Genomic DNA, 16,545 nt, shown 5'->3' on the forward strand with positions numbered 1-16,545 from the left:
TCTTGATGCCCTGTTCTTACATCAGAGACCACAGACCAAAACATTCTCCCACTCGAGTTCTAATATGCTGTAGCCTGTCCTTTTCTGACAAGGTTGCTGTTTGTTTATTCCTATAGAACCATTCCTATAGAACCATGCATTTATTCATATAGAAACCAAAGAACTATAAGGAAAGAGAAAAGGCACCTTGGAGTTCCCTCTCACCACATAGCACCTCGACAGCACAGTATTGGGCAAAAGGCGGGATACAAATAAATATAATAATGATAATAAATCTCCTCTACTATGGTGAGACGTTTTGTATTTCTCATAAAAATTTATATATATATATAATGCCTAAATTTGCACCTGTACTTCTATACCTTTGCATCGGCAAATGTTATACAAATTGGTGTCCTCATTTGGGTGATGCAATTCCTCTCTCTTTTGGGCAGTGCATTTGTGGCCACCCAAGAGCAACATGTGGGCACCTCGCCGAAAGCTCCTTCACACCTGTCAAAGCCGCTGGGGTGCCGGAGAACTTTGGACAGCAAAGGGTGTTGGAGCTGAAAGACCGAAGGCCAAGGGCAGCAATGTATAGGGGAATAAGAGCAGAGAGATTGGGATGGGGTGGGGGACAAGGCCATGTACAGCTCTGAAATTAAGAATAAGGAGATGGTGCTAGACAGACATGAGTGAACGAAGGTGAAACAACAGAAGACCAGAAAAGAAACAGTTGCAGGCCAGAGTTTCTGCCAAGGAAACAAAGGAAGGGCTGTGTTTTTGCCGTGCTGTAAAGGGAACACAGGGAGCTCGTGTGTGTGTCTGTTGTGTGCGTAGCAGTTCCATTGTGGCTTCCCCCAAAGAATCCTGGGAATTGTGGCACGGCGAGGACACACTTAATTCCACTGGAGATCCTAATTTCCCTCACTGAAATACAGCCCCAGCAGTGTTTCCAGGGTAGGAGGAATGACCGTCAAACCAGTTGACAATACACGACAGATTTAAACTGACTTAACGATCTCTCTTTAAGACAACATAAATGTTTGCTTAGATGAAAGAAAACTGTGCTACACAGACCAGAGTGTTGTCAGTGGTGACTGCAGATGTTACTACAGCCAGCAAAGCTCTGTAGCTGTTCACAAGGACTGTCCGGTCGCATGAGCAGTGTAACCTGAAGCAGAGCCAGACGGAAGATGTTGGTGGCTGCTTCTGGCCTCATCCATCAACCAAGGACCACAGGACACAGGGAGTCTTCATGGAAGACGCAAAATGTTTTCGCTGTTTTTTGTAGGAGCCAGTAATCCTTTTAGGAAAGAGGAGAGGAACCAAAGTCCGTGTTTTGCGAAGATCCTGGGTTCAATTCCTGTTAGAGGATCTTAAAAGAACATAAGAGCCCTGCTGGATCAGACCAAGGGTCCATCTAGCCCAGCAGACTGTTCACGCAGTGGCCAACCAGCTGCCCACAGGAAACTCACAAGCAGGACATGAATGCAACATCACTCTCCTGACCACATTCCCCAGCAAGTGTACATATGCATATTGCCTCTGCTACTGGAATTAGCAAGTAGCCATTGATAGCCTTCTCATCCATGAAATTATCCATCCCCTCTTTAAAGCCATCCAAATTGGGGGCCATCACTACATCTTATGGTAGCAAATTACACAGTTTAACTATGCACTTTGTGAAGAAGTCCTTCCTTTTATCTGACCTGAATCTCCCACCAATCAGCCCATTGGGTTCTAGGATTATGAGAGAGGGAGGAAAATGTCTCCCTATCCACATTCTCCACACCAGGCATAATTTTGTACCCCCCCTCTCATGTCTCCCCTTACTCGCCTTTTTTTCTAAGCAGGGGAGAGGGAGAGGGGGAAGGTGACTGCCTCAACGTCACTCAGCGAGTTTCATGGCCGTGTAAACCGATGTTCTGCTGGCCCTAGTCCAATGCTCTAACCACTACACCATACATGCCTTTTCCAGCTCTGTGATGCTTACCCGCTCCTCTTTTCTTTTTGTGACCAGGCGACAAAAACTGTCCCAAATGTGAGGAGATGGTTATGCTTTTCTAGTGGCGAGGGGGCATTAATGTTCTGCAGATGCTGGCTCGTTCTTGCCTTAGACCAATTTCTGGCCTTGCCCCCTTTGCATTCCTCATTTTTCTCCTTTGGCCACTTGTGCCTTGAACAGCTATGGGACATACCCATGAGGGTGACCATATGAAAAGGAGGAAAGGCTCCTGTATCTTTAACAGTTGCATAAAAAAGGGAATTTCAGCAGGTGTCATTTGTATATATAGAGAACCTGGTGATATTCCCTCTTCATCACACAAGTTAAAGCTGCAGGTGCCCTGCCCTCTTTTAAACCTGGTCACTCTAGTATAGCTTCTGCACCTTTAACTGTTGTGATAAAGAGGGAATGTCACCAGGTTCTCCACATATACAAATGACATTGCTGAAATTCCCTTTTCTATGCAACTGTTAAAGATACAGGAGCCCTGTCCTCCTTTTCATATGGTCACCCTATGACACCCCTGAGCCAAGGAGGGCAGAATTTCGAGGCGGTAGACGAGATGCAATGCTACAGTAGAGGAGAGCTTTCCCTGTCGAACACCTGCCTGCGCCGGGAGCAGTCCAGCCCCTGCAAGCCAGTTCCGGGCTTCCCGAGAGCTCGGGGACGGGGCGGGTGCTCAGCCTGCCTTCGCCGCCGCCTCCTCCCCGCCGCGGCCGGGCAGGTGGAGCCAACGCAGGGCGGGTCCCGCCACTTCGGACGTTGCTCCACCAGGGCTGCTGCTGCTCCTTCTCCTCCTCCTCGCGGCTGGTGGAGTTTTTCCTCTGGGGTAAGTCAGCTCGGCTGGGGCGCTATGGCTGGGGGAGAGCCCGGGGGGATGGACGGGTTCTCCGGCCCCACTTCTCCTCCTTCAAGCCGCGCCCAGCTAGTGCCCTCGCCTTGGGCGCCACAGCCGCGCCCAGCCCGGGCTTCGGCAGTAACCCCGTCGCGCCGCTCTCCGGCCGGGCCCCATCGATCGCCCCTTCCTGCTCCCGGAGGGGGGGGTCGTTATTCTCAGGAGGGAGGAGAAAAGCACCAACTCTCCCCCCCCCCCGCCCGAAAAGCAGGCCTGCCTCGGGCACCTCAGGTGAGGGTTTTGCAACCCTTCTCTCTCAAGTGGCGTCTTGTGGAACTTCGCCTGAGGAAGGTTTCTGCTGAACCCCAAAGCTTACTCATTCATTCATTCATATACATTTTTTCCCATTTCATACCGCCCAACACAGCCGAAGCTCTCTGGGTGGTTCACAAAAAAAGCTTAAGGACACAAGAAGAGCCCTGCTGGATCGATCAATCAACCAACCAAGTTTATTAAGGCAAACAGCCAGCATGTCGCCCTGCTGGGTCAGACCAAAGGATCCATCCAGTCCAGCGCTCTGTTCACACAGTGGCCAACAACCAGCTGTCGATCTGCAGCCCACAAGCAGGACATGAGTGCAACAGCACTCCCCCACCCATGTGCCCCAGCAACTGGTGCACGCAGGCTTACTGCCTCGGATATTGGAGCTAGTAGCCATGGGTAGCCTTCGCCTCCAGGAATTTATCCAACCCCCTTTTAAAGCCATCCAAATTGGGGGCCATCGCTGCTTCTGGCGGTAGAGAATTCCATAGCTTTGTTGTGTGCTGTGTGAAAAAGGACTTCCTTTTATGGCTCATGGTTTTGTGAAACGGTGCTTGAGCCCGGGCCTTGCTGCCAGGCTAAGACCCTCCCTGGCATAACCCGTCCTGCTGCTGGGCTTGAGGGGTCTCTTGGCAAGATGCCAGCATTGCCCTAAGTTCTGCCTCCCCCCCCACTTTCTTCCCCCACCCCTCTGGTCCCTCGCTCTCTTCTCCCCCCACCCACCACCCACCCTTACCAGCTGAGGATAAGGGAGGGAACAGGGTAAGGCTGGTGTGCTCAGTGACTTCTGTAAAAAGTTTAATATAAAGAAAGAAAAGAGGCCAACCCTTTTCTTTCCCACCACCTAGGGGCTCCCCCTCCCCGGAACCTTACCAGGTCCCTTAAAACAACAACAACAACAACTTTTTACAGACTAGGTTGGATAGTTCTGCCGTGCACCTGACCTCTCTTGTGAAAAGCTGTGAACTTTTGTTTTTTGTTTTAAGGGAATAAGTTGCTGCTGCTACTGCTGCTGCTATTTAGGGGGTGGGGGGTCTCCTGGGCTGAGGGGCCCAGGTGTCTGCCCCATAGTCCAGCCCTAATAGTCCCATTAGAACTGGGAATGGCTCCTCTCTGAAAGCTTGGAGACCTGCTGCCAGTCAGTGTAGGCAGTACTGAACTACACAAACGTTGCTAATAAAGCAGTAGAGGCTGGTGGCTCTGCTGTCAGTGGGGCGGTGAATCCACTCTGGGTTCCAGTCAGAACTTTAAAAGAGAGATCCAAGGTGCTTCTGCTTGCCTTTATATTGTCTTTATTTATTTCTTATTACATTTCTATACTGCCCAGTATCCAAAGCTCTTTGGGTGGTTCCCAAATGGATACTGAAGTGAGCCGAGTTTGGAGAGAGGGAGAGAGAAAGGTGTTGAAGAGGGCCGGGGACTGTGGGAAAGTCAGCAATGGGTGTGGGAGCATTTCAGCCCCCTCACCTGTCTATTCCTTTTGCTCCTGAAGTTAAATTCCCAGGCCCGGCCCTGCTGAATACGTTACCAAGGGCTAAGCTACATCCTATGTTAAATACATACCACACAGGTGGTTCACACTGTTTTGTTTACCTTCGTGTCAGTGAGTTAGGCCCCAATCGGAACCACCAAGCACAGGTAGGAAAGGTTAAAACCTTCCAACCCAGCCTCTTCTTTTCCAAAGCACCCACCCACACACTATAAAGAGAGACAGGAAGCTCTCCTGTGCTTTAAGCATTTCCGTAGCTTCAGGGTGGGTGGAAAAACTTTCTCCCAGGCAAAACACTGAGGGAAACGTTTGTGTTTGAAAACTCCGTGTGCCTGTGCCAAAGGAACGTCCATTTTTAGGGCCTGACTCAAGATTCCTTTCCTGCCTTCCCTCTTTGAGCTTTGGGTAAACATTCCCTTGGGTGGAGGAGTTCGGTTTGGAACATATCCCCTCTGTATCTCTCTCTCTCTCCCCCCCCCCCCCAGTCATTTGGTGAAGGCCCAAATGACATATTAGAGAAACAGGCGATTTCAGAATAACTTGAAGTAGTGATAGTGGAGGCTGGTGGTTCCAGGTTTCAGTCAGTACTCTAAAGGAGCTATCCAAGGTGGTGAGTTCTGTTACAGTTCTGACTAACACCCGGAGCGGATTCACAGCCCTACTGACATTGGAATCAGCATCCTCCATTGAAAAGAGCTATCCAAGGTGTGGAGTTCTGGGGCTGGGGGTGAAGGCTTGCATGCTCCATCCTCCATATGCAAGGGGGATTAGAAGCAACTGCTTCTAGTTGGGACCAAACCACAGTTTGCTGTTGGGTCTGAATGCAGCAAACGGTGGTTTGCTGCATTCTCAAATCAGAGTTTCCATTCTCAAACTCTGATTTGAGAGCAAACAATGGTTTGCACATAGGAGGCAGGAGGACAGAAAGCATCTTGCCTGAGCCCCCCTCATCCCTGGTGGTGTCTCCCAAGGTTCCTGTGACAGTAGCACCGACTGTGATCAGTGCACTTTATGGCAATTGAATATTCCCAGGGTCTCATCTTATTAATGCCTGGTTGCTTTTCCAGGGACTTGCTGAGAGAAGATAATCATGGCTTCTGTTTGGGTGAGTAAAACCATGAAGTCCGTGTGCAGTTTGGCTCGGGCCGCAGTGTGCATAATGAAGGATCTGGGATTGGGTCTGTGTGCATCAGGTTGCGGGCATAATGAGCGATTTGGCATGGTGGTGTATGCGTTATGACCTGGGATCAGGTCTGCGTGTCGAATTTGGAACATCCCAAGTAGACCCTTTGTGAATAAGCAGCCAGGTCTCCCACATTAAGCTGTCTCTCTCTGTGTGTGTTTACCTGCCAGTCAATGTGTTTGCCAGCCTTCCAGGTCAAATGACGTACTGAGAAGCCTACTCACAAGCAACTCCTGTGTTGTTCTTTGCAGATGTGCAAAGAGAAAAGTGCTGAGAAGAAGCTGTGTGACATGCAGCATTTTTTCCCTTCCTGTATATATTTAGTAGGGCTGCAATGTTTAGTCAATTTGTAGATTAGATTCATTAGAATAGAAAAGGTGTTTGCAGCTAATCAGAAAACAGAGGAACACATGAGGCTGTTGTATATCTGGCAGGACTATCAGCCCCTATATGTGATCCCCAATGAAATGAACCAGATTTGGGGGGGGGGCAGAAGATGGTTCGTAGGCTGTAATAGTAAAGGGGAGAAAAGTCATCATTTTTATTAATTAATTAATTTACCTATTGCCTTGATTTGCTAAAAAGCCACCAATGCAGCTCACAACCATTAAAACAAGGTCCTCAAACTTTCTAATCCCAGGGCTCTCTTGGCAAAATTCTTTGCTGCAGCTATGTCCTTGTAGCAGGGAGTTCCATAGTTCAGCTTTGTTCAAACCGAATACAATTTGTTTAACCTAGAAATGGCTAAAGATGAGTGGAGCTTGTGAGCTTTTAATTAAGATCCCGGGGATACCCTGTTCCTGGGTTGTTTCTTGTTGTGCAAACTTGGAACCTCTGGGTTGTTTATAGATTAAGCAACCCAGAGTTAAGCCATGGTTTGTTGTTGGGTTAACTCTGGATTGCTTAACCCATAAACAACCCAGAATTTCAGGTTCACACGTCATGAATTAAAAAGCAGAAATGACAAGTGCGTGGTCTGAGCACTGTGCTCATCCCTCCAATTCCTGAGTTAAATAACCCAGGAATTGCCACCGTGACGTGTGAACCAGGTCATTGGCTCTGGTGGTATCATTACTCAGCTTCAACAATTCAGGCAAAATTTGAGGCTCTAAGTGGAAGACTTTCAAAATTTATATTGTTCTCCTTTCCCCAACATGCCACAAAAGTATTCTTACTCATCTCCCGTTATTTTGTCTCTCCTTCTTTCATACTTAACTGGAATCCTGTTACTTACTTCCATCGTGTAGCTTTTAGATTCACGTCCTTTTATAACAACGTCTTCCTTTTATTACTCTGTCTTTTGGGCCGGCCCCCTTTATATTAAAGCAACCAGGAATGTTTCACCAACTTGCCCAAATGGGGATTTGATTTTTTTTTAAAAAAAATGCATTTATATCCCACTTTTCTTCCATTATGGAGTTCAAAGCAGCGTGCGAGGAATTCCCAGTCAATCTCCCATCCAGGCACTTTCTAGAGTTAGACTTAGCAAAAGGACTGTCTCGTGTGCCTTCACGCCACGTTGTGGGACCAAGTGAGCTTTGGGCATTGATCCAAGAGAGGAAGAAAGCAGACTTGCAATTGGCTAGAGAAAGAAGAACGATTTAGGGTTTTGGAGTGATCAGTTTGCTAAGAGTCAGGGGGTTCAGAGGAGGGCCACGAGGATGCTCAGGGGTCTGGAAACAAAGCCCTATGAGGAGAGACTGAAAGAGCTGGGCCTGTTTAGCCTTGAGAAGAGAAGACTGAGGGGAGACATGATAGCACTCTTCAGGTTGTCACACAGAGGAGGGCCGGGATCTATTCTCGATCATCCCAGAGTGCAGGACAAGGAAGAATTGGCTCAAGTTACAGGAAGCCAGATTCCAGCTGGACATCAGGAAACACTTCCTGACTGTTAGAGCGGTACAACAATGAAACCAATGACCTTGGGAGGTGGTGGGCTCTCCCAAACTAGAGGCAGCTGGACAACCATCCATCAGGAATGCTTTAAGGTGGATTCCTGCATTGAGCGGGGGGGGGGGGGGCGGAGGTTGAACTCGATGGCCTTATAGGGCCCTTCCAATAATACAATTCTATGATATGATTCTATGAGCTGGTGGGTAGATGCTGTGTTGGGCCTTGCCTCACTGCCGGTGTGCCTGCTTGCTTGCTTGCCCACCTGTTGAACCCGCAAGGGGGGGGGGGTCTCCAGGCCTGGACCCTGTTTTATTTACTAAGTCCCTGGATCTTTCCCTCAGAGCTCTGTGTATCCATCGGTACAAACAGAAGTTCACTCCTTGCTTAATTACCATGCAAGGGTCTATTTTATTTATTTATTTATTTATTTGTTTATTATTAAATTTACATACCGCCCCATAGCTGAAGCTCTATGGGCGGTTTACAAAAGTTAAAAACAGTGGATATTAAAAAGTATACAAAATTTAAAACCATCAAAAAAATTATAAAATATAAAAATTTTCACTCCCTGCCAATGGAATCAGGAAACTTTTTTCCTAAGCTTAATTGTATGGGGTGTGTATGAACTGGTTAATGAAAAAGCTTACCAGCCACTCTTTTTACTGCATTTCCCCCCACCTGCTGACAGCTATTGTAAATTAATTGTAAGTGGAGAGGAACTACTAACTGAGGATGATCTGGGGGCGAGGTGCAAATGAATTACATTATTTCCTTTGGTTGCTGTGGTTTTGATAGGAAATTAATTGGCTTAAATAAACCCTAGGAATTATTTCCAAATTTGTAACACCACACGGATCTGCAGTGCTCCCATCTCACAAGGACCCCGTGAACCCATAATCCTGCCTCAGGGTTCCTAATACTAGAACTAAGAAGCGGCTGAGGCAGTTTTACTCCGTTAGAAGAGCAGGAAGTAGAGGTGCATGACTTCATCCAGGCTAACATTGGTCTGAAGCCAGCAAATGCTTCGGCTTCTATGTGGAAAGCATTAGGTCACACCTATTTGCTGAACTTCCCTGATTCACTGTTTATCCGGCTTCAGCCCCATTTCTTCACCATAGAGAGCAGCTCTATTCAATTTTTGGAGAGCTCCTTTCGCGTTCTGACGGAAACCAGGAGCGGATTCACCGACCCACTGACATTGGAGCCACCAGCCTCCACTGTTAGATTGTATTCTATCTGCGGTTGTTTTATCCGAACGCTCCTCTCTCAATAATGCACAATAGACACCGTTGCGACAGCAGCGCATGCGAGTCGGGGCAATCTCAGGAATGTGTTAGCTGTGTGCCTCTTTTATTGTTCTTGGCTGTGGTTGAATTTGCGCATGCTCAAAACCCACGCTTTGGGCAAGCAAGATTTGAGTCGCAGGGAACCATCAGCATTCCTGAAAGGCTGAGCTCATATCAGCTTTTGGTTTTTCTTCTTCCTCCACACCCAAGTGAACTTCCTCTGCTCTCATCCAGATAGATTAGATGTGGATTTTAGGGTGGATTCCTGCATTGAGCAGGGGGTTGGACTCGATGGCCTTGTAGGACCCTTCCAACTCTGCTATTCTATGATTCTATGATTATCAGCAAAAGGCAAGGACTTAAATTTATTTGCAGATGTATTTCTTTAAGAACATAAGAACGTAGGAAGTGCCATGCTGGATCAGACCAAGGGTCCGTCTAGTCCAGCATTCTCTTCACACAGTGGCAACCAGCTGTCAGCCAGGGACCAACAAGCAGGACATGGTGCAACAGCACCCTCCTACCCATGTTCCCCAGCAACTGGTGCACACAGGCTTACTGTCTCAAATACTTCCTTTTTGCAATTGGAATAAATTGGCCTTCCATGACTGTGGCATAACTGGCAGAAAGAGACTTATATTGTTGCATTCAAGTGCCTTTTTTTTTTGGTCTGTCAATGTTATATTACTTTTTCTTTCTTTTTTAAAAGTCATGTTTCTAGCACTCATTGTTAGGGGGAGGAGAGAAGTTGAAAATTATTTCCTTGTCAGAGCTGCTGTGATGTGTAACTAAATCTCATGAAGACCTCTAAAAAGTCATGGTAGCATTGGCAGTGACATCTAGACTTTATTTGGCTTCCATGCTCACTAGCCATCACTCTCCCCTGTCGTGGTTAAGTTGGCAGTCCATTAAAAAAGAGGAAGCGATTGGAGGATAGATCTGGACCTTTGTCTGCCATCTTCCCTGTTGTGTGGTTTCTTGAGGCTCACAAGGAAAGCTGGTAGCAGGATCAAGGCAGGAAGAAAGTAGGACTTTGGAGAGTTCCATGTGGGTTCTGATGGTTGGAAGTATTTTGTCCTAGGCTGTTGTCTCAGTAGGGAGCAGAAGCCAAATAAAGCCTTATGTAGGCTGATGAGACCTATAGTGTGGTCAGTTGCATCGCTCTTGGAGGAACTGACTGGGCTTTTAAAGATCCATTGCCTGATTTTGTAGCAGTACATTTCTGCGGGGCCGGGGAGATGGAGATTCTGCCGAGATTCATCCTCTGAGCCGGAAGATGACGGTAGGGTTGTCCTCTGGCCAGGGGTGGCCTCAATAAGGCACTAACTGTCATACCCCAAGGAAGTAGCTTGGGCCTCGTCCTCATCAGAATCCTCTGCTGCACATGGGAAGGTGTGAGGCCTGGGGGCCATGTCATACAGTCTTACACCTCCTTTCCGTCTCTCTCTTCTTAGGTTGGACCTCGTGGAACAATACGGGATTATCCTGGCTTTAATGCATCAAGAGATGCTGAGGCAATCCGGAAAGCAATTAAGGGAATAGGTAAATGGTCTCCTTGGCCCTTCACCCAGTAATTGCTTGCTGTGAGATGCAGGAGCGATCAAGGCTTCTTGAGGCTCAGTTCTGGGCCCACTCTTAAGAATCAGTAAACCGTGACAAATTTATTATTAAATTTCTATCCCGCCTTTTTTCCTCTTGCGAGGAACCAAAAGCGGCTTGCGTAGTCCTCCTCCTGTGCTCCCAACAATCCTGAGTAGCCCCGTTCAATTCAGAATACCCATTATCCAGGTCTGGGTGTTAAGGAGAACTTGACAGTGGATATAAATGACAAGAGGTATTTCTGTAGCCTTCTAGTTTGCAGTGCGTTAATAGCTGATCATTGGGGTGAAAAGCTTTTCACTCGGGAGCCCGCCCACTTTTAAGCTGACGTCCTTTTTCTTTGGGGGTGGGGTTTTATTTTTTCTTTTAGGCACAGATGAAAAAACCCTGATCGACATCTTTACCGGGAGATCCAATGCTCAGCGACAGCTGATTGCAAGAGAGTACAAGGTAGCAACGGGAAAGGTAAGTACAAGACTCTGTCGTTGCAGGCTGGCTCTTTGTTGGACGCCAACTTAATTTAAATGCAACTGCTGATTGGTCACGATGATTGAATTGCCCCCCTTTGGTATTGCCCCGGGGAGCAGCAGTTCTCTAGAGGAACCAGATGTCACAGCCTTGCTTCAGAAAGGATAAAGGAGCAGTTGGAAACAGCCAGTTTGGTGTAGTTCAGCATTCCCCAAGCTGGTGACCTCCAGTTGAACATAAGAACGTAAGAAGTGCCCTGCTGGATCAGACCAAGGGTCCATCTAGTCCAGCATTCTGCTCACACAGTGTCTGACCAGCCGTCGGCCAGGGACCAACAAAGAAGGACATAGTGCAACAGCACCCTCCCACCCATGTTCCCCAGCAACAGGTGCACACAGGCTTACTGCCTCACATGCTGGAGGTAGCACACAACTACCATTGCTAGTATCCATTGATAGTCTTCTCCTCCAGGGATTTATCCAACCCCCTTTTAAAGTCATGCACATTGGTGGCCATTACTACATATTGTGGTAGCGAATTCCATAGTTTAACTATGCGATACGTGAAGAAGTCCTTTCTTTGATCTGGCCTGAGTCTCCCACCAATGACTCCCATCACTCCCAGCTGGCATAGCCGTTGGCCACACAGGCTGGGAATGATGGGAGTTGTAGTCTGAGATATCTCAGGAGCACCAGCACAATGGCTGGGAATGATGGAAGATGCAGTCTGACATATCCAGAGGGCACAAGCATGCTGGCAGTGGATGATGGAGTTTGGGACATCTGGAGGGCACCAACATGCTGGCTGGGGATGATGGGAGTTGCAGTCCTACACATCCAGAGGGCACCAGGTTGGGGAAGACTGTTATAGTTGATAGAATGTTAGGCCAGGGAGGACCAAGCTTTGACACCCCACTCAGTCATGAAGTTCGCTGCAGGCCGTGTTGTCTCATTAACTTGAGCCCGGAATAACGGGCTCAAGTTAAAGGAAGCCAGATTCCAGCTGGACATCAGGAAAAACTTCTTGACTGTTAGAGCAGTACGACAATGGAATCAGTTACCTAGGGAGGTTGTGGGCTCTCCCACACTAGAGGCATTCAAGAGGTAGCTGGACAAGCATCTGCCAGGGATGCTTTAAGGTGGATTCCTGCATTGAGCAGGGGGTTGGACTTGATGTCCTTGTAGGCCCCTTCCAACTCTGCTATTCTATGATTCATCCAGACGCTTGGTGCAGGTTTTTTTGTGAAGGTCTGGTGGGTGGGGTTGTTGCTGTGAAGGTCCAGTGCGCCCATCCTGAGAGAACTGGGCAGCATACAGAATGTGGTCACATGGTAGAGCATGCGGAGCGGAGGTCCTGTGGAAGGAACAGCAACGGATGCTTAGCATGGAACTCACAGTTCTAGATATGTCTGGGCTGTACCGTTTCAGAGTGTAGGTGGGAGTTTCTTGATGAAACGCTTCTACATACACACACACACACACACACACACACACACACACGCACTGATTATTATTATTATTATTTATTTATATAGCACCATCAATGTACATGGTGCTGTACAGATTACACAGTAAATAGCAAGACCCTGCCGCATAGGCTTACAATCTAATAAAGTTGTAGTAAACAATAAGGAGGGAAAGAGAATGCAAACAGGCACAGGGAAGTGTAAACAGGCACTGGGTAGGGTGAAGCTAAACAGTATAGAGTCAGAACAAACTCAATATTTAAAAGCTATAGGGAACAGAAAAGTTTTTAGCTGAGTTTTAAAAGCTGTGATTGAGTTTGTAGTTCTTAAGTGTTCTGGAAGAGCGTTCCAGGCGTAAGGGGCAGCAGAAGAAAAAGGACGAAGCCGAGTAAGGGAAGTAGAGGTCCTTGGGCAGGCGAGAAGCATGGCATCAGAGGAGCGGAGAGCACGAGCGGGGCAATAGTGTGAGATGAGAGAGGAGAGATAGGCAGGAGCTAGGCCGTGAAAAGCTTTGAAGGTCAACAGGAGAAGTTTATATTGGATTCTGAAGTGAATTGGAAGCCAATGAAGAGATTTCAAAAGTGGAGTGACATGGTCAGAGCGGCGGGCCAAGAAGATGATCTTAGCGGCAGAGTGGTGGACAGAGACCAGCGGACTGATGTGAGACGAAGGAAGGCCAGAGAGAAGAAGGTTGCAGTAGTCCAACCGAGAGATAACCAGTGCGTGAACGAGAGTCTTGGCAGAAGAGACAGATCACCTCTGTATAGAAATGTGCATGTCTCAGAGAACAGTTCTCCTTGACAGCCAATTTTCTAAGCGCAAAGAACCTTTGAATATAGAGGAGCATTCAATCATACTACAAGGCGTTCCCCACCCCACCCCTGTCTCCCCCAGACATGCAGTCTGCAATGGCCCAGTCCAGACTCGGGATTACCTCCTCGTTGAGAATGAAGCCAAGTTGAAAGGAGAAGTTGTGTGAGAGATTATCTCAGCAGCGAAGATTAGACAGTGCCAGGAGCCTGTATAGGATTTTTGGCAGGGAAACTGTATTCATCGCTCTGTTTCTTTTTTTTAAAGGATCTGAAAGATGCTTTGAAGGGTGATCTGTCAGGCAATTTGGAACGTCTTATGGTGGCTCTTGTAACACCTCCAGCGGTGTTTGATGCTAAACAGCTCAAGAAATCCATGAAAGTAAGTTGCTGTCGTTTACTCATTGACAGATTTAGCCTGCCATGTTTTCTCTTCTAGCGCTGTTTTGAGGAAATAAAGACTGCCATGTTATATTGAGAGGATGTCCCATCTCGAATGGAATTACCTAAATACAGCTACTTTGGGTTGAGATCCCCCTGAAAAAGAGGCAAAAGGATATAGGACAGCCTTCCTCAACCTGGGGCGCTCCAGATGTGTTGGACTACAACTCCCAGAATGCCCCAGCCAGCTCTGCTGGCTGGGGCATTCTGGGAGATGCAGTCCAACACATCTGGGGCGCCCCAGGTTGAGGAAGGCTGATATAGGAGATGCAGCCCAATGCCCAACTGGAGCTCTGGTTGCTATTTTCTTTGCAGCACTCATCACTTTACTGAAGAGACAACCCACTTCGTAAACTAGCGGCTAGCCTCTTTAGCAGTTGTAACGGCTGAAAAGGAAGCAGGGAGCAGAGTTACAGCTCTCCATTCCGTTGCCTCTGACATTATGTCTCTTCTTTGGATCTCCATCCTAGTGTACACACACGTGATGTGATACACACCTGGATTTTTCTCCATGCAAGGAATGTTGTATTTGTGCCAGTGATGTACAATGCTTCATGTGCACTATAAAGATCTTGTTTGGGGTCCATCAATACTTCACACCCTTTCACAGAGGGCAGCTCAGTTTTAAAAACCATAGATTTAACCAGCAGTTAATGTATTGATCAATACATTACTTTCACCCCCCATTCTTAGCTGCTTACACCATTTATGTGAAGGTTAAATTAATCAGGATAGGTGCAATCGAGCTATTGTTAAGTCTCAGTTGTTAAGCACTTAAGGGTACAATCCTATGCATGTTTACACAAAAGAAGTCCTGCAGTTTTCCCTTGGGGAATGCTGGGAGTTTTAGGCTTTTTTCTTTCTAAACATGCATAGCTATTGTGCCTTTAATCTCTCATATTGAACTCAGTTTAAGAATGTAGAAGTTCCTAGCTTGACTTGGGCTGTGTTTCTCTCTCTCTCTCTCTCTCCTCCCTGCTTCTGTTTTTTATTACTACTTTCAACATTTTATCTTGATTTAAAAAACCCATTCGACTACAGTTGCATCTTCTTTTGCCACGTGATGTATCCCCAAAAGACTTTATAATAAACCTCCTCTTAATGTGACTCTTCTTCCTCCTCCTTCCCCAGGGATCTGGAACGAATGAGAAGGCGGTGATTGAGATACTTGCCTCCAGGACCAGCAAGCAAATGAAAGAAGTCTCCCAGGCATATTATACGGGTAACGATCCTTTTGACTGGATGAATACAGGTCCCCAAAGCCACACCCCCAAGGAGAGCCTAAACCTGCAGGCAGTTGTGTTCCTCCATCCATCTCTCTGACTTGGTTCACACGATCGCCAGCATGGTTAACAAGCCACAGTGGGTTGTTAACCACTCTGCACGTGTTGGTCGCATCCCAGACCGATTTGCTTAATTACCCTCACCAGCATGGCTAACCGTGTCATCCGAACCTAGTGAGGTTAACAAACTACCCAGAACCCACGGCTTGTTAACTTGCCTGATGATTGTATGAACCTGCCCTGAATCTCTCTCACACACTTTTATCCACGTTGCACATGCCATTCACATGCTGGCTGATTTATATAACTACCCCCACTGGATGTGGTTTGTTGTGATGTCCGAACCCAGAGATGGTGGATGGTTGGGGTGGCTAAGAAACCACCCAACATCCCTAAAACAAGCCATGGATTCTGGGTGGTTTATTAACCACCCCAAACCACCATCTTTGCTAGAGATGTCGGAGAAATCTGTTTGAGGGTGGACTTTGACAAACTCTCCTAAGTTAAGACCCCCAGGAGCTCTTTCTGGTTCCTGTTGTGGTGCCCTACTTGGTCTGCAGTGTTGGGCCACTTCATGGATTTTACGAGCATTTGGTGCAATTTTTCGCAGGTTCGCAATTTGCACAAATTTCTGGGCAATTTGTGCAAATTCAGCTGCATTTGCACAAATTCGGCCACAATTTGCGCAAGCTGTTAAGAAATTTGCACAAATTATTTGGAAAAATGGCAGAGTCTGTGAAAAATGCACCAAAAAAGCCCCCAGAGTGCATGCCGCGAAACTCTGCTGAGTCAAAAAAAAGCAGTGGACTTCCAGCAACGGGCAACCGTAACCTTTGCCAGGTTTGGATATCACAACAAGCTGAGCTCGGCGAGAGTAAATATTATTATTATTATTATTATTACCGTATTTCTTCGATTGTAAGACTCCATCGATTGTAAGACGCACACTAATTTCAGTACCACCAACAGAAAAAAAAAACCTAAGACACACCCATGATTCTAAGACGCACCCCATTTTTAGAGATGTTTATATGGGGGGGAAAGTGTCTCTTAGAATCGAAGAAATAGGGTATTATTATTTCTTACCCGCCTCTTCATTTTGATAGAGGCAGGGAACAACAGTAAATACAAAATATATAAAACTGAATTAAGGACAAAATATACATTGTTAAAACATCTAAAAACAGTCTATGCACATCCTAAAATTAAGTAAATCAACTGGCAGGCAACCAGCATACACAGGGTGGTTAATGAGCCAGCGTGGCTTATTAACCACCCTGCGATTGTGCGAACCAGCCTACGGTGAGGATTGCAGCTTAGCTCAGGGAAAACTGGGCAGCCTGTGGGAATGGCGGAGGATGGCAGCATCCCTGCTCATCCAGAAGTACTGGCGCTTCAACCCTGTGGACCCTGGTGCCACTACACCACTGCTCCTGCATCTCTGTTCTTGGTGATTATTGTCTGCCCTGGCAGCTAAGTCTGTAGC

General features: G+C 47.2%; 1 protein-coding gene across 2 annotated transcripts in view; it reads left to right on the forward strand.

The window, feature by feature from the left end:
* Nucleotides 1–2,782: 2,782 nt before the first annotated feature.
* The window catches only part of ANXA3 (annexin A3), a 28,116-nt gene continuing 14,353 nt past the window's right edge, over nucleotides 2,783–16,545 (forward strand). Inside the window, exons 1-6 of one of the 2 annotated variants that reach the window (XM_063135161.1) lie at nucleotides 2,783–2,816; nucleotides 5,700–5,737; nucleotides 10,449–10,536; nucleotides 10,964–11,058; nucleotides 13,604–13,717; nucleotides 14,908–14,998. In XM_063135161.1, coding sequence (XP_062991231.1) covers nucleotides 5,723–5,737; nucleotides 10,449–10,536; nucleotides 10,964–11,058; nucleotides 13,604–13,717; nucleotides 14,908–14,998 — 403 coding nt within the window. In that variant the 5' untranslated portion in view covers nucleotides 2,783–2,816; nucleotides 5,700–5,722. Of the gene's footprint in view, nucleotides 2,817–4,752; nucleotides 4,782–5,699; nucleotides 5,738–10,448; nucleotides 10,537–10,963; nucleotides 11,059–13,603; nucleotides 13,718–14,907; nucleotides 14,999–16,545 lie in introns of those variants that run through there. The other variant, XM_063135160.1, reaches the window with a different exon arrangement.

The sequence above is a fragment of the Elgaria multicarinata genome, chromosome 10 (assembly GCF_023053635.1).
Source record: "Elgaria multicarinata webbii isolate HBS135686 ecotype San Diego chromosome 10, rElgMul1.1.pri, whole genome shotgun sequence".
NCBI lineage: Eukaryota > Metazoa > Chordata > Lepidosauria > Squamata > Anguidae > Elgaria > Elgaria multicarinata.